The 26,945-nt window shown below is 52.0% G+C and overlaps 1 protein-coding gene across 6 annotated transcripts; it reads left to right on the forward strand.

The window, feature by feature from the left end:
• The first annotated feature begins 984 nt into the window (after nt 1–984).
• taf1 (TAF1 RNA polymerase II, TATA box binding protein (TBP)-associated factor) lies at nt 985–26,945 on the forward strand. Of its 6 annotated transcripts, none has more exons than XM_015351436.2 (41): nt 985–1,357; nt 2,957–3,078; nt 4,168–4,291; nt 4,746–4,862; nt 5,462–5,587; nt 6,618–6,856; nt 7,359–7,577; nt 8,145–8,348; nt 9,426–9,636; nt 9,918–10,037; nt 11,064–11,231; nt 11,331–11,458; nt 11,547–11,654; nt 11,990–12,163; nt 12,370–12,543; nt 13,191–13,295; nt 13,968–14,168; nt 14,929–15,070; nt 15,777–15,907; nt 16,189–16,269; nt 17,010–17,159; nt 17,439–17,558; nt 17,766–17,941; nt 18,407–18,648; nt 19,430–19,637; nt 19,771–19,936; nt 20,465–20,676; nt 21,176–21,284; nt 21,391–21,489; nt 21,925–22,102; nt 22,470–22,537; nt 22,642–22,764; nt 22,972–23,064; nt 23,155–23,251; nt 23,384–23,451; nt 23,651–23,767; nt 23,883–23,987; nt 24,309–24,407; nt 25,048–25,234; nt 25,626–25,797; nt 25,992–26,945. In XM_015351436.2, the coding sequence occupies exons 2-41, from the start codon at nt 2,965–2,967 to the stop codon at nt 26,227–26,229; spliced, it is 5,913 nt and encodes a 1,970-aa protein (XP_015206922.2). In that variant the 5' UTR covers nt 985–1,357; nt 2,957–2,964; the 3' UTR covers nt 26,230–26,945. The 6 variants fall into 6 exon arrangements, with proteins under 6 accessions (XP_015206922.2, XP_015206919.2, XP_015206924.2 ...); XM_015351433.2 differs by lacking the exon at nt 985–1,357 and adding an exon at nt 1,386–2,060; XM_015351438.2 differs by lacking the exon at nt 985–1,357 and adding an exon at nt 1,386–2,060 and having other exon boundaries at nt 23,155–23,239.

Consider the following 26,945-nt stretch of genomic DNA (forward strand, 5'->3'; position numbering starts at 1 on the left):
ACAGTGTGCGTTAATACTTGGGGACAAGGTTCATATGGGATCTCAGATGTGGAAGTAATGTGCTTTTTGTGAAGGCAGTGTGGTCTCTGTTGCGAACTGCCCTGTGTTTACTGCTGTCTTCCCATTGTGATGTCCTGAGAGCCCGCGATGGAGAGGAAGGTTACTTCACACTCTTCGATTGCATGTGCACAAGGGAGGGAGGGGGCAGTCTCTGCAGGTGGGAAACCCCATTCATGGGGGGGGTGGGCTGGCTTTTCCCCGATGAGCTAACCGACAGTGAACACAGACAGCCACCATCGCCTCCAGCACAGACTGGTGGCTGAATCGTTTTGGGACCAGCGATCCCAGTCCTGCTCTCACAAGATCAGTTGGCAGCATGCAGCAGGTCCACCACTCTAAAAAATCATCTAAAAGTGCTTAGGGATGAGTGCAGGATAAAGCAAAAAACACAACATTTACTTGTGCCACACAAGACGAGATTATCCGCTCCATGATTGAGCAGGGTGCTTTGCAGTCTATATGAATCTCACAGCCTGCCTGTGCTCTGCTGGGGCCCAGTTCCCCTTCAGGAGAGGGCAGCAGAAGTAGTTCGGTCTTTTGGTGATGTGAAAACACCTTGTGGTGTGGTGTCACATTGAAACGGTTTCCGGACCTCTCGCACACGACTGGGCTTCTCACAGACGTGCACAGAGCTCTGGTATCCGTGCCGGGGGGTCAGCAGCAGCTCAGCACCTCCTGTGCACGGTGGCCGCGCCGCTGCAATAGCCGCGTTTACTGTAAGAGAGCTGGGGGGCGTCTCGACCAGGGCAGGAGACGAAGAGGCCGCTCGCAGACGGGCGCCCTTTCTGGCCGACACCTCCGCCTCGCTGTAACCGCAGCAAAGGGCTCGGCTGTGCGCTGCAGCAGGCGAGACAGCGCAGCCGCGTCACACGGCGCCTCCTTACATAACGGCAACGCCATTAACCCCGTGTGTGAGATCCTGCACCGCAGATGGCCGGTGCGGGTCCTCTGACTCGCATCACTCTCGGCAGCTGGAGCCCAAGTACTAATCGAAAGGGCTTAGAAACGCTGGTTTAAGTCAAGAGAAGCTGAGTTATAAGTACAGAGCGACTATTCCGTAGAGGAAAGGGGATTTAAAAAGTACTCTTCTTCCAGCGTGTGAGATAAGAGGCATGACAGCCATTCCTGTTGTCATTTTGTTGTTTTTATACTCTGTTCACTCTATTCCATGCACCTTCGGAGCAAAAACTCCCTTTAAACTGACAGTTTCGGAACCTCATAGTGAGGTCTGGCTGTAAACGGCTGGGCTCCGGGAGACAGCGCCGCCTGCTGGGACAGCGGCAAACTCCCGTCACAGGTGGGACCGGCAGAGGGAGGGCTGGCACAGTTCTTAAGAATACAATTTTAAAAAAGCTAATACATCGAAAAAAGTCTTCCAGTCCATCTTAAGGCGATCCCAATTCCTTTACAAGAAAGCATGCATTTTTTTCAGACGGACGCTTTCTGACCATTTGAAAGTATACCGCTCTCTCAGAATTTAACTTATTTTTAGGACCGTTAAGACGAGCGACACAGATAGGCTCAGCTAACTATTTTAAGGAAATTCTGAATCATAAATAAAATCATTTCATTCTAAAATCTGTTCGTGTTCTGGAGATCTCCGGAGAACGGGATTGTGGTGTACCGGTTATTGCCGGAGGGGGGCGCTGTGGGAAATGACCGCCAGGCAGTAAGGAGCGGAAGTAAAGAGCGACGCTCTAGGAAACGGGAAGCAGCAGTGAAATGCAGTGAGCTGGAATGGTTTGTTTCTTCGCTGGGAGCGGAGAGGTTTGATTTTAAAAACGGATGGAAATACGATTCGCATCACTTCAGCGAGACCACTCGGCTGTGCATGCAAATTAAAGGAGGATTGGGTTCCTTTGGCTAGAGTCTCCGGGTCTGTCTCTCACCCCTGTCCCGGAGATAGCTGCTTCTTTGGGGGGTAAGACAGAAGAAGTATCCAGTTTGGGCCCCAGCTGCGGAGAACTAAGACAACGACACAACTGGTGGCAAAGCAAACAGTAATGATCTTTTTTTTTCAATTGTAGAATGCATTGACTGTGTCTTGGATTCTGTCCTGCACTCACACTGTTAGCTGTCTGTGTTTGCGATGTTGTTTGAGGACTGTTCTGTGTGCTCTCACACTGCAGACAAACTGGCCCGTGTTCGGACAGAACATACTAAAAGCATGATATACTTTAATGTGCGATGTTGATCTAAACGGGAGTGTTTCTTTTCGGTATGTTTGCGACCAAAGGAAAGAAAAAAACGATTATTGGACCAGATTTGGCGGGAATATAATATTATCTTTCTCGTTTTAAAACGTGTGTAGTATTTGTGGTGGGCGGCGCAGTGGTGAGCACTACAACCTAGCAGCGCAGGCCCCGGGTTCAGTTCCCGGGGATGCTGTCTGTGTGGAGTTTGTACGTTCTCCCCGTGTTTAGTTGAGTTTCCTCCCACAGTCTGAAGACATGTTAGTGGGTTAATTGGCTTCTGGGAAAATTGGCCCAGGTGTGAGTTGGGCGAACTTGCCCTTGTGTCTGCTGGCCAGGATAGACTCAGGCTCCCTTCCGACGCTGAATTGGATGAAGTGGATGAATGTAATATCCGGGTTTCAGGACTGTCTGGTCTGGCGTACTGTCTCTGTGAGGACGTTGCCTTTGAGTCTTCTGAAAGGGCTTTACGTTGATGCGATGGTGAATTTCATACCCAAAAGAAAAGGTGTAAGAAATAGTTTTTTGGAGTCGCACTTGGTAACCGTTCTGCTCTGGCCAGTGGCTCTGTGAGAGTGCTCCCAGAGACCGGTAGGCGAGGGGTCAGTATTGACATCAAGAAGCTGCCCTAGTGTCCTGCCCTGATTGGATCTCTCTCAGCAGTCCGTACTGCCTGTCTACTTACTGCTTGTCCATCTGCCCAGCCTGCAGGATGTCGGAGTCAGACAGCGAGGAGGATCAGGACCAGCCCTTCTCCCTCACCGGCTTCCTGTTCGGAAACATCAACGAGGACGGCCAGCTGGAAGATGACAGCGTGCTGGACACTGTAAGGGGCGGGGGGGGGGGGGAGGATGGCTCTTGGAATGCGCCACACTAGCCTGTGCAAATCTACCCCCAGATAATCCCGAAATGGCTAACACCTCTACTAATACAGACCCACCTGTGGCTTGAAAAACCTCAAATGGATCTGGCAGCTTTGTAAAAGTTTGTTTCTGCAGTATTCCCCCAGTAGTTCATACTGCGCAGTCGTGGCGAGAGTTTGTTAGAGATGCCTACACATACCCCTCCAGCAGTGGGAAGGGATAATCAAGTAGCTTTCTCCCTGGGGAAAACAATCACGTGTGTTTTTCAATTGGGAGGAATGCACCTGAAATACAGCTGAATGAGAGGACAAGAGGATGCATTCTCGTATGTTTTCATAATATAAACCCTATTGCATGCATTGGAGAATGCAGATATAATTTCTAGGGGGCGCTGCATGTCAAGAAACATAGTCACCACTTATCTGCTTCCCCTTTATTCATTCAGGCACTTGAGGCCAAGAGTGGGGTGACAAGAAATAAGTTCCAGTTTGAAGTCCTAGCATAGAGAGAGTTGGATTAATTCTAGCAGTCCTATGAGTTCTGCTCTTTGTTTGTGCATCATACACCACGGCATTGACACATCTGTGTTGGTGTAAGAGATTATACAGGGCAGAGGTGTAGGCAGCTCTGTAAGCAGAAATAGTACTTGTGTAAATGCACTGTTCCCATACAGAATACATCCGGATCCTAGGAGATAGCTCTCAGGATGCAGGTATAAATGGACCTTGTGTAGGATAAAAAAAAAAAACTGTAAGGCTTGTCAGGTTTGGTCGGCTACGATGCTGTATTGTACAACAATAAGATTGTCTCCTTGCTGCTCTTTCTGTAGGGATTACTGAAGTACGTAGAAAACTGTTTTGAAAGAAAAAAAGACAGGAGTGTTTTGTTTCTGTACAAGGAGTTAGAATGGGCAGGAAGAAAGTAAAGAAGCTCATGTCATCTTCATCCAGTCACTGGTCCTTGCCGAGTGGCTCACTAGAAACGGAGACAGAAGGACAGTAGTGATCTGAGAGCCATCTCGCCTGACTGAGATTCCTTGCCCTGTCTCCCAGGAGTCAAAGAAGCACCTGGCTGGGCTGGGCTCACTGGGCCTGGGCAACCTGCTCACGGAGATCACGGCCAGCGAGGACGATCCGCCCCAGGATGAGAGGGACTCATCGGGGACAGACGCGGAGGGTAACTCGCCCCCCTTCTGGGGAGGGGCAGGGGCAAAGGGAGGGGAAAGAGAGGGATTGGGAAGGAAGGGAGGTATCGGATGAATGGAGGGAAGGAGTGTTGTAAGGGAGGAGGAGTCGCAGGGATGCTGGGCAGGGAGTGTGGAGTACAATGAGAGACAGCAGTGGAAGAGACGCAAGTGCCAGGTTGTGAGACGAGGTGACAGGTTTCGGGGAGAGGGACCCTTTTTGCGTAGCTGTGTTCTCTCTTCTGAGTTCTCTCCCAGCGCTGTGGGCGGTGGAGGGAGATATTGACTGCACGGCAGTGATTTTCCTGTCACTGCTGGGGTCCTAGGGGACACTGAACAAGAGTCTTCTTAGATCTTGACATCCGGGTAAACAAGATGGGCAGAACAGCCTCCTGGTGTCCGTTACCTTTTGATTGGCCAGCTCAACCCTTCCCCCGTTCCCGTTAGGCTGGGTGAAGAGCACAGAGGACGCCGTGGACTACTCGGACATCAGTGAGGTCGCCGAGGACGAGACGCGGAAATACCGCCAGGCCATGGGCAGCCTTCCGGCCCTCCACCGGACAGGTCAGACCCCCGAACGAGAAGAGACTCCCTCCCTTTCTTACGGTTAGAACTGGCCGTATTTGTGGAAATCAGTCTGCAAGAGCTCTTAAGATAGAAGCTCTTTCAGATAGAGTTGTGTAAAGCTAACGTTCTATAAATTCACACTAAATAAATGACCTCTAAAAAAGCAGAGTTTTTTTTAACCTGTTTATTATTTTACATATATTTGCTGCATTTGGAAAGTTAGAACCAGCGTATTGTATTTCTGACATCCTGACATCGTCCTGGTGTTTGGCGTAAACGTTCTCTTCAGACTATCTTTTTTTTCCTTCGGCTGGAGTTGTCTCTATCCCACCGGCTAATTAGTAACAATTAATAAGTGGGTTTCTCATATATCAGTAGGAATTGCGCAAACAGTAATTACAAAAATGTTGAGAGAACTGGTAATCTAGGTGTAGGACTGATTAAGGATCACAGAAAGTGTAGTAAGACTTAAATATTACCGAAGCCAAGCTGCGTTTTCCTGCCCTGTGCTGGCTTGAGAGCTGTGGTCAGTGCTAGTCCCTCTCTCTGTAAGCACAGTGCGTTTCCCCACCCACTCCGGCCCTCTGCCTCCTCAGACGACGACGACGACGACTACGATGCCGACTGCGAGGACATCGATGCCAAGCTGATGCCCCCGCCTCCGCCGCCCGTGCTGCCCACCATGCCCAAGAGAGACGAGCCCGCGGCTCCTGGTCCCAGCGGTAGGCATCACGTTAGGGGGGGTACAGTGTGGCCCATCCTTAAATACATGTAGTTTTCCATCAGCTCTCGCTTTCTGTTCAGTCTTTATACCTAGCCGCCGCATTTAAACATTCCCTGTGACGCCCGATTCTGAGGCCGAAAACTACGACACCTTTACAGGCTTCTGGGTCGCACTGCTGTTATCAAAGCACCAGGGGACCTGGGTTTCGATTCCAGCCTTTGCTTCCTGCCAGTGTGTGGTTTGTGTGTTCTCTCAGTGTTTCCACCAGCATCTCCCGTTCCCTCCCACCTACCCAAAAACTGCCGATTAGCCTTGATTGGCTTCCCCAAACTGTTCCTCTGGAGTTTATCCCAGTGAGGCAGGGGGCAGGACTCTCTGTCTGTGCACTGGGAGGCTTTGGTTCCTCTCTTCCCAACAACCTGTTCCAGTTGTGTTTCTGCATCTGGGGTCTCCAAGCCTGATTCTGGAAGGGCTTGATTCAGTTACTCTTACCATCTTTAGTCACCTAAAGATTGGCACCATCTGTAAACTAGTGATGAATTCAGTAGGTAATCTGTTCAGTTAAGAAAACTCTGGTCCTTGAGATCTGAAGAGTACTTGGATTTAGGCTTAAACGATGTCCTGGTTACAAAATCTAACAAGCTGCCTAATTGACCGCAGTTGAATTGTTCGATGTCCTTAGAAATTGGTGATTTAACTGTGACCTCCAAAACCTGCTGGATTGGAGCTCTTCAGGACCAGGGTTACACTGTGTGTATGGTGATAAAGGGGAAATCTGGGTAAAAGATCAAGTGTCGTCTGTGTGCGGAAGAGTCTTGGCATATTCTGGCAGGTCTGGAACGCTGGCTCTGATGTAGAGGGTCATTCTGATATTTATGCCATAGATGCAGAAGAGATTGGTTTATCCTGTCTTTGTGGCTTTCGTTAATGTACTGGGGCTCCACATGCTTGCAACCTGCACTCTGAAAAAATAGATGTATAATGTGCAGGACTACAAGCACATTGTGGTTCTCTGCTGCCCCCTGCAGTCGGAGACGAGGGCGACGGGATCATCCTGCCGTCCATCATCGCGCCGTCCGCGGCGGGGGAGAAGGTGGACTTCAGCAGCTCCTCGGACTCGGAGTCGGAGACGGATCGCCCCAGCAAGGGTGCCGGGGGAGGGTCCGAGGGCAGCCTGACCCTGCCGCTGGCCGGCATCATGCAGCGGGACGCCACCAAGCTCCTGCCCAGCGTCACGGACCTCTTCCCCGAATTCCGTCCGGGAAAGGTAATTGGGGTGTGGGGGGCGAAGGGATAAGGAGAGGATCAGTCCCATCGGAGGAGGATTGAGCCTGGGTTTGGGTTATGGAGGGATAAGGAGAGGATCAGTCCCGTGTTATAGTGTGCATGAATGTGAGTTACTAACAGTAATGAAGAATTAGCACTAAGAAAAATATTCAGTCATATGATGAATGCTTTTATATATTCTTAAAAATACAAAGTTTCCATTTGTCAGTAACTGTAATTGGCACAAAAAGTAAGATTGCTCTGATTGTCGCACTGATACAATCCGATCCCTTGAATTAAGAGAGGGTTGGATGCAGTGTCTTGGGAGAACATCCGAACACGTTGCCTTGTGCCTTAATAAGCGCATCTAACTGTGTGTGAGGGATGAACATGTAGGGGCTGATGCCTGTCGCTGCACCAGACTTCCTGACTGACCGCCCTCCCTGGAGAGGAGGTTCGCACTTCCAGACGGCGTCCTTCTGATCCCTCTTTCCCCTCCCCAGGTCCTGCGTTTCCTGCGGCTGTTCGGCCCCGGCAAGAACATGCCGTCGGTGTGGCGCAGCGCGCGGCGGAAGCGCAAGAAGAAGCACCGGGAGCCGCACCCCGGGACGCCGCCGCCCGGCGACCCCGAGCACGGGGAGGCGGGGCCGGAGAAGAAATCGGGGTGGGACTACGAGTACGCCCCGGCCCTGCCGCCAGAGCAGTGCCTCTCTGACGATGAGGTCAGTACCGCTGGCTGCCACCAGGGGGCAGTGATAACGCAGCGCTGCTCAGCTGTGGGGCCCATGCCGGGCGCGGTCACTCTCCCAGGATAGCAGTGGGTGTCCTGCAGCTTGCTTTTTACGCACTTTAGGAAACAAAAACGGGGTGTTCGCAGCCGAGTCTGTTTGGAGAAATACATCCATCTGTGAGTTTCGTTCGGGCGGTTGTTTCAGACGAAAAAAGATCGAATCCTGAACGATCTGAGTTTTGACATGGCAGACGGTGCCCTGAAAGAAAATGCTTTGTTTCCTTTAATGGGATCTGGGTTGTTGTATAGTCAGGTAGTGGTCTTAAAGAGGACAGATTCCATTCTGGTGGGAGAGCAGCATTTGGAAAGAAACGCTGGGCTCTTCCGCTTGACTAGTCCACGCGTTCCTGCACAGTTGTCTTTCTGTTTGTCTTCTGAAACAATCCGTTCTCCCCGCTTCCCTTTCCGTTGAACCACGCTCCCCTCTCTGGTTTGTAACTCTTCTCGTGTTCCTGGTCCCGTCTCCAACGTTTCCCCCTTTCCCTCCCTCTGTCCTCAGATTACCATGATGGCTCCCGTGGAGTCGAAGTTCTCTCAGTCCGCCGGGGACGGGGACAAGGTGGCGGAGACGCGGCCCCGGGTGGCCGAGTGGCGGTACGGCCCCGCGCAGCTGTGGTACGACATGCTGGGCGTGCCGGAGGACGGCGCGGGCTTCGACTACGGTTTCCGGTTGAAGGGCTCCCAGCCGGAAGAGCCGGAGCAGGTAACGGAGAGGCGAGCGAGGGGACGGGGCGCCCCCTGGTGGGGTGGGGTGGCGTCTGCACCGCTGTGCAGGGGGGGCACTTTCCACCGACCTCCTGTTGGCAGACAAGGGCACCCTTCACTTCGCCACAAATCATAAACAGAAAAACCTCTCAAAGCAAGCGTGCTCTATGAACCTCTTCATTTTATAATAATAATAATAATTGCTTACACTTATATAGCGCCTTTCTGGACACTCCACTCAAAGCGCTTTACAGGTAATGGGGACTCCCCTCCACCACCACCAGTGTGCAGTATCCACCTTTTTTACCTTGCGTCAGACATTTGAAGTCGTTTAGGCTCAGCAGCTTTGCTTACATGTGACGTCAGTGCTGCAGATTTCAAGTACAAGACGAATTAGTGGGTTTCCACTTGTTGAGTGAGGCTTAATAAAACGTGTGAAGGTTTATTCCGTGCTGAAAAGAAGCACAAGTTTGGCTGTGGAGCCTTCTTCTGGTAAGGCCAAAACATTTGTTTCTTTTCTTTTCCTTTCAGCGTGGAATAAGCCTTTAATTGAATTTGTTCCTTTGCAGCCTGCGCGTGCTGGCGCCGATACCTACTTGAACTTATTAAAACATCAGGTGGGTAGCTGCGTCAGCATGCGTAGGCTGCAAAGGAAGAAGTTATAGGTTTATTCCATGCTGAAAAAAAGAGGAGCCTAATTTCCTTCTTATTAAAACATGTCTGCTAGGTGAACGTGGGGCTGTCGGGAGGAGTAGATGAGTGCTCTTCTGAAAGTGACAGTCTGGTAGGAGGTGGTGTTTTGCCAACGGCCATAAAAAACAAAACCTTTTTAATGAAGACAGCGGATCGTCGTTTCTCAAGGGGCTCTGCTCATTTGGATATTTGCGTGCTTCATCTTGACGGGGACAGTGAAAGGTCAGGGTTGGATTGAAAAATGCATCTGAACCCCCGGGCTGATGTCCTGGGGCGCGAGCAGCAGGCGCTTCCCCCGCGGTGCTGAGCTCCAGCCGACTCGGCCCGTCCCGCGGGGAGAGGCGGCTCGCCCCCATGATCCTGTCTGCGCGTGTGCCCGCAGGCCGAGCCGGAGGAGGGGGGAGGGGAGCCGGAGGCGGAGCTGCTGGAGAACGAGCACTTCCTCATGGTGACGCAGCTGCGCTGGGAGGAGGACATCATCTGGAACGGCGAGGACGTCAAGCACAAGGGCACCAAGACGCAGCGTGCCAGCCTGGCCGGCTGGCTGCCCTCCAGCATGACCCGCAACGCCAATGCCTACAATGCCCAGCAGGGTGAGTGCCCTCTAGCTCCATGGCTAGTTCAGGGCTGATGAATTTAATGCAGAATAAGACTGAGGGCATTAAAAACTTTGCAGGGGTACAGTTGTATATAAGAGAATCTCTATGTGCAATCCAAAACGACCCCTGTGCAGTTGGGAGTCTTATTTCCATTTTCACACTTTTTGCCAAAATGTATCTTCCCGTTTGACTATGCTGCACCTTTCAGTTACCTGACCCCGACCTCTCAGTTAAGGAGCGTGCCACTCTTAATGGGATGTGTCTGTTCTGTGCAGGTCTTAGCCGCAGTAACTCACAGCTGGTGCCCCCTACCCCTCCTCCGCTGCCCAAAGCTACCCCCCCCGGTACCCAGGGCTCCGGCAAGATTCGGGACAAACACTCCCAGGAACAGCAGGGTAACGTTGACTTCAAGAGGAATATAGGGCTGTGCACAGTACAGATGGAGACAGAGCACTGTTAATAGTCTGACACATGACCCAAGGCAAAGCACAGACTTAGGTAGAGGGCATTCTGGGATAGAGGGCTGCAGAAGTGTTATTGATTGGTATAGAGACCTGCCCTGCAGACAGTTTACTTTAGGGTAGGGGGCTGTTCTACAAGCATAGACACAGTTTAGAGCCTATTAATAAAGTACAGACTGCGGTAGTGGCTTAAAAAACGCATTGTCTAGGGATAAAGAAAATAAACTGGACAATAGGAGATTGAGCTCTATAGACAGTGCACTTAGGGATAGGGAGAAGTATGAAAACCTAAACTGGACAGGCTGAAATACAAGGTGTAGACATGGTCGAATATGGCGTTGAGAGGATGCAGTCTGTAACAGAGGATTGTAAAGTGAAGAGTGGGGTAAAGGGCATGTCACACAGTGTATAGACTGAGGTCTGCAGACAGCGTGGGACAGAGTTGTAAATGTAGTTTGTGAGAGATGAGTATGACCTGGAGTTTAGTAGCTGCTGGGAAGCAGCCACTGAAATTTGACTAGTAAAAATTTAAAAAGATGCAGATGGCTAAATAGTGTGCCTGCAGACTGAAATGGAACAGCACGTACACTGTGGTGGGATAGCTGTATAGTACCTATAGTCAAAATCAAGGCTCAGCAAAACTTTCCTGCTGCACAGTGTCCTCTCTCAACGGCCTTGAAATGACGATGATGTGCGCATGAGATAGAGGGCCGTCTTGGTTTTATGGATCACATGGGGTTCGATGCAAATGCTTGTGCAGCTGACGAGTTGGTGGCGAAAGCACTGGGAAGCAGGCGGTGCCCCTGTGTCTGGGGGGTGGGGAGAGCTGGTTTTGACATTGCCGAGCTGGCTCGGTGGGCCCCACCCTGGCAGAGAGAAGCGCTGTGCTGACTCCTGTGAATGACCATTCCCAGCTGATCTTATATTGCAGTTTTCTGCTCCTTCCTCCCATCCCTTCAGTCTCCATGGAGGAGGATTCCCCTTGGTTCTCCATCTTCCCCATCGATAACGAGGAGCTGGTGTACGGCCGTTGGGAGGACAACATCATCTGGGATGACCAGGCCATGGACGACATGCCCACCCCACCAGTGCTCACCCTGGACCCCAATGACGAGAACATCATCCTAGGTGGTACTCCTCCCTTCTCCTTCTCCACCCATCTCTCTGCCGTTCTCTCCTCTCTTTGGCCATCTGACATCTCCCCTCTCCCCCTTTCGCAAATTGCAGAGATCCCAGACGAGAAAGAGGAGATGACCTCCAACTCCCCCTCCAAGGAGAACAAGAAAGAATCGGCCTTGAAGAAGAGCCGCATCCTTCTGGGCAAGACTGGCGTCATCAAGGATGAGCCCCAGCAGGTCAGAGGCAGGAAAGAGAGGAAGGAAAGGGGGGGGGGGGATCTCCTTCACTCGTCTTTACTCACACCTGCTCCTTCTCTTTATTCAGAACATGTCCCAGCCAGAGGTGAAGGACCCCTGGAACTTGTCAAATGATGAGTTCTACTACCCCAAGCAGCAGGGTCTGCGGGGCACCTTCGGAGGCAACATCATCCAGGTAGGGTATTAAAGAAGATCTGGGAGAGCAGTGAGCTTCCCTTACAGGGTTGATGGATCTGTTCTCCTGTTTGCCTGCTCAGGGCTGATCTGATGAAAGCCCTGAGATTTTTCTGATTCTGTCCCTTTGTTGGAGGTCGGGGGGGAGGGTAGGATGCTGGTTTCCTTAAGGACCACTGTTTCCATCTAGGATCAGGTATTGGTCCTTATGTCTCCTGCTAAAGAAGAGCACTATCCTCATCGGGAATAGGAATCTGGCAGGTTGGCTTTGTAGTGACACTAGTGCCAAAAGAGTCTTTGTCAATCTCTCTCTCCCCTCTCCCCCTGTCCCTGTAGCACTCCATCCCTTCAGTGGAGCTGAGGCAACCGTTCTTCCCCACCCACATGGGTCCCATGAAGCTGCGGCAGTTCCACCGGCCCACCCTGAAGAAGTACTCCTTCGGGGTGCTGTCCCAGCCCGGCCCCCACCCTGTCCAGCCGCTGCTCAAACACATCAAGAAGAAGGCCAAGGTCTGGGGCCCCTGTCGTCTCCTCGCCTCCCCCTCCCTGCCCGGCCCTTTCAGGCCAGCAGGAAGAAAGGGCTGTGACCTCGGTCTCCACCCCATCTTTCATCCTCCCTCTCTCAAAGTCTCGGTCCAGTTTTTGCCCCACGCTCCTCCTTTCCCTCCTCCGTGGCCCGTGCTCACCGCCCTCTCCCGCTCGTCTTCCTGTCTCAGATGCGGGAGCAGGAGCGCCAGGCCTCCGGCGGCGGCGACATGTTCTTCATGCGGACGGCGCAGGACCTGACGGGCAAGGACGGCGACCTCATCCTGGCCGAGTACAGCGAGGAGTACCCCCCGCTCATGATGCAAGTGGGCATGGCCACCAAGATCAAGAACTACTACAAGAGGGTGAGAGCCGCGTCTTGCGCACTTGACTTGCCAGCATCGCTTCCAGTGGTCTGTGCTGCTCAGTTGTCATTGAATGTGAAAGGCAAGCAGTACACAGTGTCTTGCTTCCTGCGAGTACACCCATCCCTCGATTTGAGACCGTATTTCGTTCCTTCGAAATTTGGAAACCGAAACCGAAAATCACCCGGCATTACATTTGAGCTAAAATTCTCAGCCTCTTAAAATTTGACCTTGAACTTCAGATGAACTTGTAGATGATAATGATCTTTGTTAACCCACTAGGATAGATACAGATGGACAACAGAAATAGAGGTGTAAACATTTTAAGAAGGCAAACGCACTGAGGACCTGTCTTGTGGAGGGTTGTCATGCGAGGAGGATGGTGTCCTCCGTACGACTATACCTTCGTTGTAGAAAAATTCACTTCATCGCTGCAAAAACCGGCTACTAAAAGGCACGTTTCCTTACAGCACATTTCCTAAACCGGGTGCTCGGAAATCGAGGGCTGGGCATGCTCTGTCATTAGGAGTAGATTTGGGGATGCTGGAGGGGACAGGAATTTGGTGGCCAGTGTTGTTTTTTCTTCCCAACCACTTCGCCGCTGGGTTCGGCATCCGGCGCTAACACGGCTCTGCTCCGTTCCACAGAAACCAGGCAAGGATCCCGGGGCGCCTGACTGCAAGTACGGAGAGACGGTGTACTGCCACACCTCCCCCTTCCTGGGGTCCCTGCACCCGGGACAGCTGCTGCAGGTGCGAGGAGTGTGGGAGGGGCGGGGGCAGCAGAGAGGGATGGGAGCAGGATAGACATGAATCCTCCATGGCACTGACAAAGTTAACCCGCTGGAAACAGGAACCAGGGGACACGAGAACAGGAGGCACCATGGAACAAGCTACCCATGTCATTACATCTGCTCACCTGGCTTCTTTAAAGGAAAATGGCTGGATGAGGTCCTCAGGTTATTAGCTATTATCTACAACATAGCTGAATTATTAGGAAGAATAACTAAATCTGCATTAACCACAGGTAAATACACACCGCTGATAAGCGACACTTGCTGTTATTCTGGGTCCAGTTTGAAGGGATGTACTGGTTCTGAAAGTATTAAGTACTTAGAGATGGGCTAATCATCTGTAACACTTCTTATGTTCATAAGCAGAAACAATTTACGGAGTGAGACAGGAAAGAAGATAGAGGAACAGAAGAAAGAGAAACAAATCACAGACAGTGCAAAGGACGAATGAAAGAATTTGAAAAGCAAGGAGATTTTTTTTTTGGGGGGGGGGATAACTGACACTTTCCTCTCCCTTTGTAGGAAGAAATGTGCTGCTCCAGGAGCACTGCGTGTTTTTTCAGCTTGACTGTGGTTCTCTGGTGTGTTGCATGAGGTGTTTCTAATGGGTCTTCCCATCCACCTCCCCCAGGCCTTTGAGAATAACCTCTTCCGCGCCCCCATCTACCTGCACAAGATGCCGGAGACGGACTTCCTGATCCTGCGCACGCGACAGGGCTACTATGTCCGCGAGCTGGTGGACATCATTGTGGTGGGCCAGGAGTGCCCGCTGTTTGAGGTGCCCGGGCCCAACTCCAAACGTGCCAACACGCATATCCGCGACTTCCTCCAGGTACAGGCTCACTGCAGTGACCTATCGATAGTGACGTTGTATACGGGTCTACACCTCCTGCTCTGTTCGATGACCTGCGTTATGACTCTTCCCTTGCCAGTGCTGAAGGGCATCTTGGCTTGAGCATGAGGAAAGCTGTCAGAGATCTCTATTGTGCTCTATTCTCTTCTCTCCTCATCTTTTCAACTTCACGTCAGAGATGCTTGGTCAGCAGTTTACATCAGCAGTTACAGAGCATGTTAACAGTACCCTTTTGAAACACATGAGCATATTGTTCCCGGAATAGTAATGGAAAAGTGAAAGGTAAGAGATTGGAGGACTGAAAAGGCAAAAAAAGCAAATGGCATAGAAATATTCATATTTTGCAGAATTATGAAACAACAATAACAATATGGAAATATAAGATTAATAGTAATTCATGAAAACGGACTACACTTCTGTTTTCCAAAAATCAGTTTTGCTAGGCTTGTGTCCTTAAGCTTTTTCTCCACTATTCTATCATTCAGTCATGTGCACATTGCCAGCGTGGTTCATTCAGTGCCTAGATGAATTATCTCTTGGGGAAAATAACGAAATCTTCAGTGATCACAGGTAATAAACACATCACTGACAAGCCAGAGGTGCTACTGCTCTCGGTCCAGTCTGAGGGGACGTGCTTGTGCTGAAAGTGCAGCTTCACCAGAGACGTATGTGATCAGGACTCCCGAGGTCGACATTCCTCTTTATTTCTCTCTCTCTCTCGTCCTTTTCCCTCGGGCAGGTCTTCATTTACCGGCTCTTCTGGAAGAGCAAGGACAGGCCTCGGCGGATTCGGATGGAGGACATCAAGAAAGCCTTCCCCTCGCACTCGGAGAGCAGCATCCGCAAGCGGCTGAAGCTGTGCGCCGACTTCAAGCGCACAGGTACCGGGCCGGGCTCAGGGTTTGAGCGTGGCGCACGTGGGCCTGGGCGAGAGGCAGTTTGTGACCCCTCCTCTAGCTCCCCATGAGCTCCCATTGATTTATTCACAGCTGTTCACATGGCGAAAGAACATGAGCTTCATGTCATTTGACAGTTTTTTTCTGCTAGAATCAGAAAATTCAATGTTTAGAGGTGCTGAAAGTTTGGCAGCCCTCTTTGTAGGGTAAGCAGGGAGCAATGGTCTGAAGGCACTGGCCTGGTCTCCCTAGATCCTGTGATGGTGTCCTTTGGCAGCAATGTCTGAAGTTCTCCTAATGCCCTATGATGGTCCCTACATGTATAAATTATTCCATATCAATAGAACTGCTGCTGCTGTAACAGACCAGTACAGGTTTTAACCCTGAAGCAGAGCTTCACTTCATCTAGAGGGGGAGAGGAGATGTGTATATAGTGGACAGGATGATGGAAATCCCAATACAAAAGAGAAGAGAGGGAATAGAATTCTGGATGTGACTGGAAACGCAACCAAATAGAGGGAATAAATCTTTGATTCTTCTGGATGCCCATCGAGGCTGTTTGAGATGTTCCTTTCTGAAATTAGGAATCTCTAAACACTGACCTGATGCAGTGGAAAATACTTGAGTAACATGTGTCTTGGCTCTGTGAAGGAGTGACCGACCTCCCTGTTTCTGCCCTTCTCTCTTCCAGGGATGGACTCCAATTGGTGGGTGCTGAAGCCAGATTTCCGGCTGCCCACAGAGGAGGAGATCCGGGCCATGGTGTCTCCAGAGCAGTGCTGTGCCTATTACAGCATGCTGGTAGCCGAGCAGAGACTCAAGGTACACAACATCACTGGCTGGTGGTATATGTCCATGTACCAGATTTCCACACATAGTACTTGGACTTCACTGTATATTCTGTGTGTTAAAACACAAGCAAAACATAAGGGAAATCTGTGTTTTTATGCTATGAGCTGTACTAGTATTGGAAGTAATGCTTCACAGCGGAGATTGTCTACTGATTTGTGCTGTAGAGAGCTGCTTGCTAGTGCGTGTTAAGTCAGATGACCAGTGCTGATGCGTCTAGATGTCTCTCTTCTGTCTCTCCCTGCGCCGCTCAGGATGCCGGCTATGGAGAAAAGTCCTTCTTCGCCCCCGAGGAGGAGAATGAGGAGGACTTCCAGATGAAGATTGATGATGAGGTGAGACTGCAGTTTTGCTGGTGGTGCCTTTCTGTGGGCCCTGGGGCAAATCATTCCCCCTCACATGGGCTTTCTTCCACAGGGAGTCATTTTCATGTTCTTCCCCTCTTGTATTGTTTGCTTGTGGTGGGGAGATGGGTATCCCCCTCTGCATGACCAGGTGCTGGTCCTGGGTGCCATTCCATCTCTGGTGCAGCCCCTAGTAATCGATTACTTGATTACATGTTATTTATGTTATATTATTACATGTTACTGTTATTGCTATTGTGTTACTGTCTATTGTCTTATCTTCTGTCCTATTTATGTACTGCACCTGAGTGACTAATGAGAAACACTTTTCATTATACTATGCACCTGTGTAAGTTTAATGACAATAAAGTTGAATTGAATAACCACTAGCCCTGCAGGCCTTTAAAGCTTGCAAGTAAATTTCCTTATGCAAAACAAATGACGTGTCCTAATGTTCTGACTTCTATTGTTGTTTCCAGTTCTTCAGAGCTCCAGAGTTTCCAGCTGGAGTTTGTTTTTCATGCTTAAGCCTTGTTTCCTGGAGATCCGAGGTTCTGACCCCCAGGATCTTTGTCTTCGCTGTGCCTGACATATTTCTCCTTGACGGCTTCTCCTTGGTTACAGAAAGTCCTGCTTTTTGCAGGTCTACCTTTTAGTTACGTGCAGCAGACTCTGCTACTCTTTTAATTGTCCACCTTCTTCCCCGCTTTCTCCCCCTCCCCCCCCCGCAGGTGCGCACGGCCCCCTGGAACACCACGCGGGCGTTCATCGCGGCCATGAAGGGCAAGTGTCTGCTGGAGGTGACGGGAGTGGCCGACCCCACAGGCTGTGGGGAGGGCTTCTCCTACGTCAAGGTTCCCAACAAGCCAACGCAGCAGAAGGTCAGGAGTTCTTTGTCTTTCTCGGTCACTGTGTTTCTTTCTGTGTGGGTGGGGGGGGTCTGGGTTCTGGCAGGCTTGAGGAGTGGAGTCTATTAAACTGGGTGGTCTGTGTGAGGAGCTCAGGCTAGGAGACGGCTGTGCCCTGAGCCTGAAAGGTCACCATGTTCATTTATAGAGTTGCACTTCTTCGGACTTCTTCGGCATGCTTGAAGGGGGGGGGGGGGGCAAAATCTCGAGAAATAGGATTGACCTTCCCGTGTGCGTGGGTGGTTTTTACAGGACGATAAGGAGCCCCAGCCTGCCAAGAAGACCGTGACGGGGACAGACGCTGACTTGAGGCGGCTTTCTCTTAAAAATGCCAAACAGCTTCTACGAAAATTCGGGGTTCCAGAAGAAGAGGTAACGCATTGGGCCAGAGGTGGGCAGAAGGGAGGGGTCAGGCTGGTGGAAAGGGTTTCCATGGTAACAGATAAGTGGAAGGAGCCATTCTGCTCAGCTGGTTGGTGTAGGAGGGAAGCTGGATGGCAGTGTAGCGGGAAGGACCAACATGCAGTGCCTGTCCAACAACTGGGTCGGTGTCTAGCTCCCTGCTGGCTGTGTCCCCAGATTAAGAAGCTGTCTCGCTGGGAGGTGATCGATGTGGTGCGCACCATGTCGACGGAGCAGGCGCGCTCTGGAGAGGGCCCGATGAGCAAGTTTGCCCGGGGCTCTCGCTTCTCCGTGGCAGAGCACCAGGAGAGGTACAAGGAGGAGTGCCAGCGCATCTTCGACCTGCAGAACAAGTGAGAAACCTCTTTGTCGCTCCCAACCTCTGTCTCCGATTGCTTCCAGAGGCCGTTCTCTGTGGTCCTGGCTCTTTTTTCCTTGCCAGCAAAAGAAGCGCATGCTCGTATTCACCCGTTAGTTTATGGAAGAGATGTGCCCGCAGGGTTGATGGGGAAAAAAAAATCACTCACCTCTCATTTTCCAGATCATGGGTTACATGTGTGTGAAATGATGTGGAAATCAGAAGACTGAGTTGTGGTTTAAAGCAGTATCATGCTGCAAAGGAATAAGTAAAGGATTATTCCACACCGAAGAGTAGAAAGAAAAGACCCTTTTGGCTGTTAAGCCTTTTTCAAGTGTGTATAGTACAACTGTCTTATGCCATATGGCTCTTTAACCACACTACTGATTTTGCTGTAGACGGGTGCAGTGAGTCAGATCCTCTAGCAATCGCTAATACCCGCCTCCCTCCCCACCGCAAGGGTGCTGGAGTCGACGGAGGTCCTGTCCACCGACACGGACAGCAGCTCTGCGGAGGACAGTGACTTCGAGGAGATGGGCAAGAACATCGAGAACATGCTGCAGAACAAGAAGACGAGCTCGCAGCTGTCCCGCGAGAGGGAGGAGCAGGAGAGGAAGGAGCTTCAGAGGATGCTGCTGGGCGAGGACAGTGGCCCTGACCGGGACAAGAACCGCAAGGACCGGCGAGACCGCAAGGGCTGCTGTGAGTCTGGAGAATGAGAGGGGCAAGGGAGACTCTACCCAACGGGAGGTGGAACAAACTATCTAGCCTTGTTGCTTAACCCTATCCCCTGGTTTCTTTCAGGAAATGGCTGGATGAGGTTCTTGGATCAGTTTAAAACTAGCTACCACACGGGCTAAATGGGCTGTATGGCCTTCCCTTGTGTGCGACCTGTCATATGTCTTGCTCAGCAGTGCAGTGCTTGGGTGATTTATAGGATTTATTAAAGCTACGAGAAGTGTTCAGTGCCAATAAAACTTTGTTTCTGAGGTTTAATTAGGAAAACTAAAACACATTGAAATTATGTAATTATTTGTAATAGTGCAGAAAGACGATGAAACGTTTAAAACATTTGGTAGGTTACATCAATATCAAAATTTTCTCTTGGATTTTCATTTTATTGGTAACTCATATGTCGGAGCTAGACTAACTGCAGCACAAGATGAGCTGTTCACAGTACAGTGCTTGCAGCAGCTCAGTCCCACAGAATTTCACGCAGCCATTTCCTGACCTGAAACCTGTCTGGTTTTGTAGGGGGCACGTCATCCTGAGTGACAGACCTGGCAACAGAGGTTGTCAAGATCCGTTTAGGTTTTTAACCAATAATATTAACCAAGCGGGGCTCGACTGGATCGTAGCTAGACGGAGAGAAAGAGAAGGGCACAGATGCCAGTAAGGCCGGGGTGCAGGGTTTGACTGGCAACGCATCAGTCCAGCCCAGGTGCAAGGTTTGATGGGAGTGTCATTCTGGTGTGTCGTGCAGCCAGTGCCCTGTCCACCAGCTCCCACAAGGATGACGACGCCTCCTCGGTCACCAGCCTTAACTCCTCGGCCACCGGGCGGCGCCTTAAGATCTACCGCACTTTCCGCGATGAGGACGGCAAGGAGTACGTGCGCTGCGAGACCGTCAGGAAGCCGTCCGTCATCGACGCCTACACGCGCATCCGCACCACCAAGGACGACGACTTCATGTGAGTCCGGGCTGCTCGCGGCCCGTCCCTCTTCCTCCTCGTGAGCCTCCCTCGTAGTCCGCCGTAGGTCGTTTGCGTGCGTGCGCGCGCGCGCGCGCGCGCGAGCTCACCGGCTCCCCCCTCTGGCACGCAGCCGGAAGTTCGCCCTGTTCGACGAGCAGCACCGCGAGGAGATGCGGAAGGAGCGGAGGCGCATCCAGGAGCAGCTGCGGCGCCTCAAGCGCAACCAGGAGAAGGAGAAGATCAAGGGCCCGCCCGAGAAGAAGCCCAAGAAGATAAAGGAGCGCCCGGATCTCAAGGTACCCACCCTGGGCCCTCATACTTGACACTGTCAGTAGGTCACTACCAGCGATACTAGTGATAGTGACAAGTTATAGGTTTATTCCATGCTGAAAAAAAGAAGAAAGAGAACACAACGTTTCGGCCGTGGAGCCTTCTTCAGGTGTGCCTTCTTCCACACCTGAAGAAGGCTCCACGGCTGAAACGTTGTGTTCTCTTTCTTCTTTTTTTCAGCATGGAATAAACCTATAACTTGTTCCTTTGCAGCCTACACATGCTGACGCAGCTACCCACCTGAAATACTAGTGATAGTTGTGACTTGGCCATCTTGAGGTCTGTGTTATGATCTCAGGCTTTTCAGCTGCACACGTGCTCCTTCTTTGTGAATTATTTATGTTTTCAAATTTGTATTGCCTTTACTACAATGTGATTCTCCCCTATTTAGATTTAAATGTGCTGCCGCTCTTTGAGCAGGTCTGCATTGCAGGCCCGCTTTGTCGGACTTGGCGTTGATGGTCTCGCTGTTGTGTCCTCTCTCTCCGCTCCAGCTGAAGTGTGGCGCCTGCGGTGCAATTGGTCACATGAGGACCAACAAGTTCTGCCCGCTGTACTACCAGACCAATGCCCCGCCCTCCAACCCGGTCGCCATGACGGAGGAGCAGGAGGAGGAGCTGGAGAAGACGGTCATCCACAATGACAACGAGGAGCTCATCAAGGTGGAGGGCACTAAGATTGTGCTGGGCAAGCAGCTCATTGAGAGGTACAGTAACGGGCTAGCTCTTATACTGAACATGATGACTGTGTAACACCCTCGTACTGAACAGCACTGTACAACCTACCGCCCACAGCTGTATCACTCTGCAGCTCACAGCTGGTAACCCACTGAAGCTCAGCAGGTGTGAGCCTGGTCAGTACCTGGAGGGGAGACCTCCTGGGAAAGCTGGGCTTGCTGCTGGAAGAGGTGTTAGTGGGACCAGTAGGGAGCGCTCACCCTGCAGTCTGTGTGGGTCCTAATGCCCCAGTAAAGTGACGGGGACACTATACTGTAAAAAGAGGCTCTGTACTTCAGATGAGACATCATCAAGGTGGGGCCACACATTGGTGGTGGTGGTGGAGGGGATCCCCATTACCTGTACAGCGCTTTGAGTGGAGTGTCCAGAAAAGCACTATACAATTACACTACTTTTTAAGTGTAAGAAATTATTTATTGTTGAATATCATGTTGCTCTGTTCTGTCTTTACCCCACCTCACTTTCCAGCGCGGACGAGGTGCGGAGGAAGTCCCTGGTCCTGAAGTTCCCGAAGCAGCAGCTGCCACCGAAGAAGAAGCGGCGCGTGGGCACGACCGTGCACTGCGACTACCTCAACGTGAGCCTCCTTCCGGTCCCGCCCTGCTTCAGGGTAGAGCTCGGTGGCGTTGCGGTGCCGCACTCGTTCCCGTCTCTCGCCTGACGTGGGTTTGCTCTCCCAACAGCGCCCACACAAGTCGATCCACCGCCGGCGCACGGACCCCATGGTCACCCTGTCCTCGGTCCTCGAGGGCATCATCAACGACATGCGGGACCACCCCAACGTGAGTGCCCTCTCCTCCTCCTGCTCTGATTCGCAGTTTCTAGCCCTTCTCAGGCTCTCTCCCTGCTCCTTTCATCCTTCTGTGAACCTCCGCTCCCTCACCCCTAGTCTTTCTTCTGACTCCACCCTGTACTGTGGATCTGTTACGTCCCTGGAATAAGTGTTCTTTTACCCTTCTGTCTGCTCTCTTACACCTCTCTCTTCTCTTCCTCTTCTGTTCTGTTCAAAGTTTCTTTGTGTGACGTTAGCAATTTCCCTGAGCAGTGTACAATATACATTCCAAGCCACCGGTGAACAAAAGAAATGAAAAGATGTAAGATGAGGGGGGGGAATCCAGAAGAGTAAAAAATCGGTCTGTAAGATAATCGGAATGACCGAAGGAAAAATGAAGAACCTCTAAAGCAGCTGTCATAAAATGGCGATCTCTTTTCTTCAGACCTACCCCTTCCACACTCCCGTCAACGCCAAGGTGGTGAAGGATTACTACAAGATCATCACCCGGCCGATGGACCTGCAGACTCTGCGGGAGAACGTCCGCAAGCGCATGTACCCGTCGCGGGAGGAGTTCCGCGAGAGCGTGGAGCTCATCGTCAAGAACAGCATCACCTACAACGGTGCGGGACAGGGGGACAGGCGGCAGGGGGGGAATAAATGTGCCGATTAACCCCTTTACCCATCACGGTGTAATCGTCATCGCTTCCCAAACTTTACAAGAAAGGGTACAGGCAAGAGGAGGCCATTGGGAGGCCATTGGGAGGCCATTGGGAGGCCATTGGGAGGCCATTGGGAGGCCATTGGGAGGCCATTGGTTACTCCAGGGATCTTCTCCGGCTTCTCTTTTGAAAGAAGCATGTGTGTCAGCAGCATGTCTGGGCAGCTTTGTCCACTTTCCATGCATAAGCAGCGCATGGTAAAGGCGTTAAAGCAGTGAGATTAGATGTGCATTGCACTCAAGTCCTGACCACTCTTATTTCGCTGCAGGTGCAAAGCATCCTCTGACCCAGGTTGCGCAGTCCATGCTGGATCTGTGTGACGAGAAGCTGAAGGAGGTCAGTGTCTTCACAGGGTGGCTTTTAGTGATATCTAGTGATATCCGATGTTGGTTTCCCCTGTGACATGGCGTTCCTCTTGCTCCCCTCATGTTTCCCTCTAGAAAGAGGACAGGCTGGTGAGGCTAGAGAAGGCTATAAACCCCCTGCTGGATGACGACGACCAGGTGGCCTTCTCCTTCATCCTTGACAACATCGTCACGCAGAAGATGATGGCTGTGCCGGACGTGAGTCTTCTAATCTCTAATGTTTTGATCTGCTCTCGGGGGGTGGGGGGGATAAAGGAGCCATTGTTAACATCTTTACTCCTTCTAGTTATGGCTTAATGAAGTCAAGATAGAGTTGTGAGAGTGTTTACACCCCTGTCTGTATTGGCAGCGGAGTATTATTGGTACTCTACTGTTGTCCAACTCAAGTCCTTTCTCTCTCTGCAGTCCTGGCCATTCCATCACCCGGTCAATAAGAAGTTTGTTCCAGACTATTACAAGGTGATCATCAACCCCATGGACCTGGAAAACATCCGCAAGGTGAGGGCAGCCTTTCTTTCTCTTAAGGTCTCTGTCTGTTCATTGGTTTGATCTGATGCTGATGGGGTCTGTGGTTTTGTATCCTTGCAGAACATCTCAAAGCACAAGTACCAGAACAGAGAGGCTTTTCTCGATGATGTCAATCTTATCTATACCAACAGTGTGAAGTATAATGGTGAGCTGGACTGTAAGTGTGTGAAGGGGGGAAATCGGTGCTTTGTGGAGGGGTTGGCGTGGGCGCTGTAGTCAACTATATAAGAAAGGCCCCTTTCTGAAGTCTGGGGAATGCATTCTCACCATGGGCGTCTGTCTGTTTCAGGCCCCGACAGCCCCTACACCAAGACCGCTCAGGAGATTGTCAATGTCTGCAAGCAGACGCTAGCTGAGGTGAGGAAATGGCTGCCTTTCTGTCGTGCTCCCTGCTCCCTCTGTCTTCAGTCACTGTCCCAGCATGCAACTTCTCAGTTCTCATTGTGCGATGGCACTATCTTCTTGCGATCAGTGCGTCATGCTCCTGCCGAACCGGTCGGTGTCAAACAGCGCTGCCTGTCTTCAATATGTGAATGTGCTGTCTGTCCTCACTCAGTATGATGAACACCTGACTCAGCTGGAGAAGGACATCTCTACAGCCAAGGAGGCAGCTCTGGATGCGGCTGACCTGGAGAGCCTTGACCCCATGACACCTGGGCCCTACACCCCGCAGGTAACCCCCGAAACATATTGCTACCAGAATTTGTCCAAAAAACGGAGACGTGGGCGGAGCTAATTTTGTGTCTTCTTCCCCAACCTTGTGACCTCACCGCCTTCTCTGTCCCCAGCCTCCTGACCTGTACGACTCCAGCACATCCATGAGCCTCCCGAGGGATCCCAGTCTGTACGCCGATGCCACGCCCACCACCACGCCCGAAAAGAGGGGCGGGCAGGTGAGCAGACAGGCTGGCAGGGCAAATTAGAAGTCGAGAATAATCCGAGTCTTGGAATGAGGGAGAGGGCGGGGAGAGTGATGAAGCATGGCTGAATGCCCTTTGTTTCTGCTGGTGAATGATCTCGTCTTTTCCCTCTTGTTTTCTTTCTGTCCGCTCTGCCTCCCTCCCTCCTCTGTTGGCATCCCGCTGGCCTCTGTCCCCTGCCGCCACTCTTCCGTCTCTCTTTGTCGCCTGTTTCTCTCTTCCCGTCTTCATCTGCTGTTGGCTCCTCTCTCTCCATCGCTCCTGGACCCCTCGTCGTCTCTCCCCCATTTCCAGGCGCGTCATGGGCGAGGCCGACTCGGTGAGGAAGAGTCGGATGTGGACATAGAAGGATTTGAGGAAGAGGATGATGGCAAGCCCAAGACCCCAACTCCTGTAAGACTTGTGCCTCCCTTGGGGTGGGGGGGGATGGAGATGAAGGAGAGAAGGGCTGACACCTCATTCCTCTGTCCTGTCTCTTACTCTTGGGCTGCTTGTCGTGTTTGCTTGTGATGAGGTGGCCGGGCACCCTCTCCCTCTGTGCTCCTCACAGGGTTGCAGCTCTCCAGGACCGGGTGTGGGAGGGAGCTCAATATCCTTACATAGATCAGAGATCTGGAAGTGGCAGACATAATGATGAATTGTCTGATTGTAAAGGGTCTTGATGGGTTACCGTGGTGGTCTTTCAGAATGATGACTGAGACTGACAGAGCATTTAGAGACTGGTGTGTTAGAGGGGCTGGGTGTCCCTCTCTGTCCTTCCTCTGGTCATGCTAGAAAAACTAAGCCCCTAAAGCCTAGTTTGGGCTCCAAGCCCCTACAGATTGCCCTGCATTCTCTCCTGGTTAAAGCGAAAGGTTGTGATCTGAAATCAGGGCTGATTTTTCTCCTTCTCCTGCACAGTCTCTGCCTCTGTCAGGTTAGGGAATGTGTTGGTCTGACAAGCTACATACAAGATGAATAGTGTAGCAAGGAGTGGAAGAAAAAGATGTTTTAACCTTCCTGCGCACCCCTCTTCTTCCCTGTCTTCCCCCAGGCGGACGATGGAGATGGGGACCTGGAAGAGGAGGACGAGGATCTGTCCCAGCGGCGTTGCGAGGATGAGGACGACGACGAAGGCTCATCGCGGCCTGCGCAGGCCAGCGTGCTGTACCAGGACCTGCTGATGTCGGACGGCGAGGATGATGAAGCCAGCGAGGAAGAGGGAGACAACCCGTTCTCCTGTAAGTCAGAGCCCCAGTGGCCAGTGGGCATGCAGTGTCTGTGTGCGCGCCTGTGTGCCTGGGAGTGTGTGTGTGCCTGTGTGCGTGCCTGGGAGTGTGTGTGTGCCTGTGTGCGTGCCTGGGAGTGTGTGTGCCTGTGTGCGTGCCTGGGAATGTGTGTGTGCCTGTGTGCGTGCCTGGGAATGTGTGTGTGCCTGTGTGCGTGCCTGGGAATGTGTGTGTGCGTGTGAAATAACATTTGAGATTCTGTGGTGGAGAGTGAGGTCCTCATTGCCCATGTGGGCAATCGATCGACCCATCAAGAACCAAGCAGATTGCCCACAGGGGGACGCTCCCCCCTGGGCCCGAGTGGGTAAGGCAGCACGTCTGACCTCTCGCTTGTCCCCCCCAGCGTTCCACCTGAGCGAGAGCGGCAGCGACTCGGAGCCGGAGGGGGGGATGCGTCCCCAGCAGCCGCGGGTCCACCAGGAGACGGCGCGGCTGGGGCTGGACCAGGACGAGAGCATGATGTCTTTCGAGGGGGACGGCGCCGAGCACTCGCAGCTGGAGGACAGCAACGTCAGGTGGGCCGCGGTCTCTCTCTCCGTGACTCCCTTGTTCCACAGCCATCCTCTTCCTGGTTAATTTGAAAGTGTTGCTGATGGCCTCTGACGGTGATCCCGAAGGGAGCTGTAGTGATCAGTCGAAAGCTGTGGATTTGCTCTCATGGGTGAGATACTCACGTCCCCTTCTCCTGCTCGCTTCCTGTTCTTCTTAGCTATGGCAGCTACGAGGAGGGGGAGGGGCGCACCCGCCGGCACCCTGCCAGCCTGGGCAGCAGCGCGGGCTACGGGCTGAGTGAGGAGGAGGAGGAGGACGAGGAAGAGGAGGAAGAAGATGCGGGGCGGCGGCACGGGCCCTGCGTGCTCTCTCAGGTCCACCTGAGCGAAGACGAGGACGACAGCGAGGACTTCCGTTCCATTGGGGGGGACAGCGACATGGACTCCGATACCTAGGGAGAGCCCCCAAACATCTGGACAACTGGGGCTGCATTTGCATCTGCCTTTCGCCCAGCCCCTTCGGTGGTGGTCTGGGCTGTGCCGAGCAGCACTCACGACTTAGCCTCCCGTACCGCCAGGTGCTGGACAGATACATTTCCATCTAGCCAGAGGAAGCCATTGGAATACTTGCAGTCTGGATTTGTCGTGGCCTTGTGCCTTAGTGACCACACGATCATGCAGTGGCTTAGCTTTCCCAATCCCTTTCAGGGTCTGGAATTTCTCTGTGTAAAACCTTCCTTTCTGCACCCATCTGGCCAGTCTTCTCTGTGCGGTTCTCCACTGTGAGCATTTTTTCCATCCTCCATTGTGAGCGTTCACCTTTCCCAGGCAGTCCTCCTGGAACAGTCTGTGGGATTCTGATTGGGGTCCACCGGAGACCCCAAGACTTCACCGCGACGTCATCCTGCTATCGTAGAGCACCTTCATCTGTGGGGTTTGAGTTGCACAGCCTCACGGAGGAGGGTAAAGACTGATGGGGCCGAGACTCCCCCGGTGAGGCGCCCCCGAGTGAAGCTGGTCGGAGCCTATGGACCAGGTCACCTTTCCTGTGTGCGCAGTCGAGCGTTGCTCCGCTCAATCACGTGATGTGTGTCACCACCGCACCCGTTTGGCAGACTTTTTTGTGTAAAGTCCGCGCTTACAAATGATAATAAAGATTTTTTTCCACATGA

Source organism: Lepisosteus oculatus, chromosome 8 (genome assembly GCF_040954835.1).
Source record: "Lepisosteus oculatus isolate fLepOcu1 chromosome 8, fLepOcu1.hap2, whole genome shotgun sequence".
NCBI classification, from domain to species: domain Eukaryota; kingdom Metazoa; phylum Chordata; class Actinopteri; order Semionotiformes; family Lepisosteidae; genus Lepisosteus; species Lepisosteus oculatus.

Bases quoted from the DNA above. Each gene is read 5' to 3' on its own strand.
- taf1 (XM_015351436.2), top strand. From the start codon at position 2,965: ATGTCGGAGTCAGACAGCGAGGAGGATCAGGACCAGCCCTTCTCCCTC. The intron at 7,578-8,144 runs GTCAGTACCGCT...CTCTGTCCTCAG, and splicing joins AGTGCCTCTCTGACGATGAG to ATTACCATGATGGCTCCCGT. The intron at 19,638-19,770 runs GTGAGTCCGGGC...TCTGGCACGCAG, and splicing joins ACCAAGGACGACGACTTCAT to CCGGAAGTTCGCCCTGTTCG.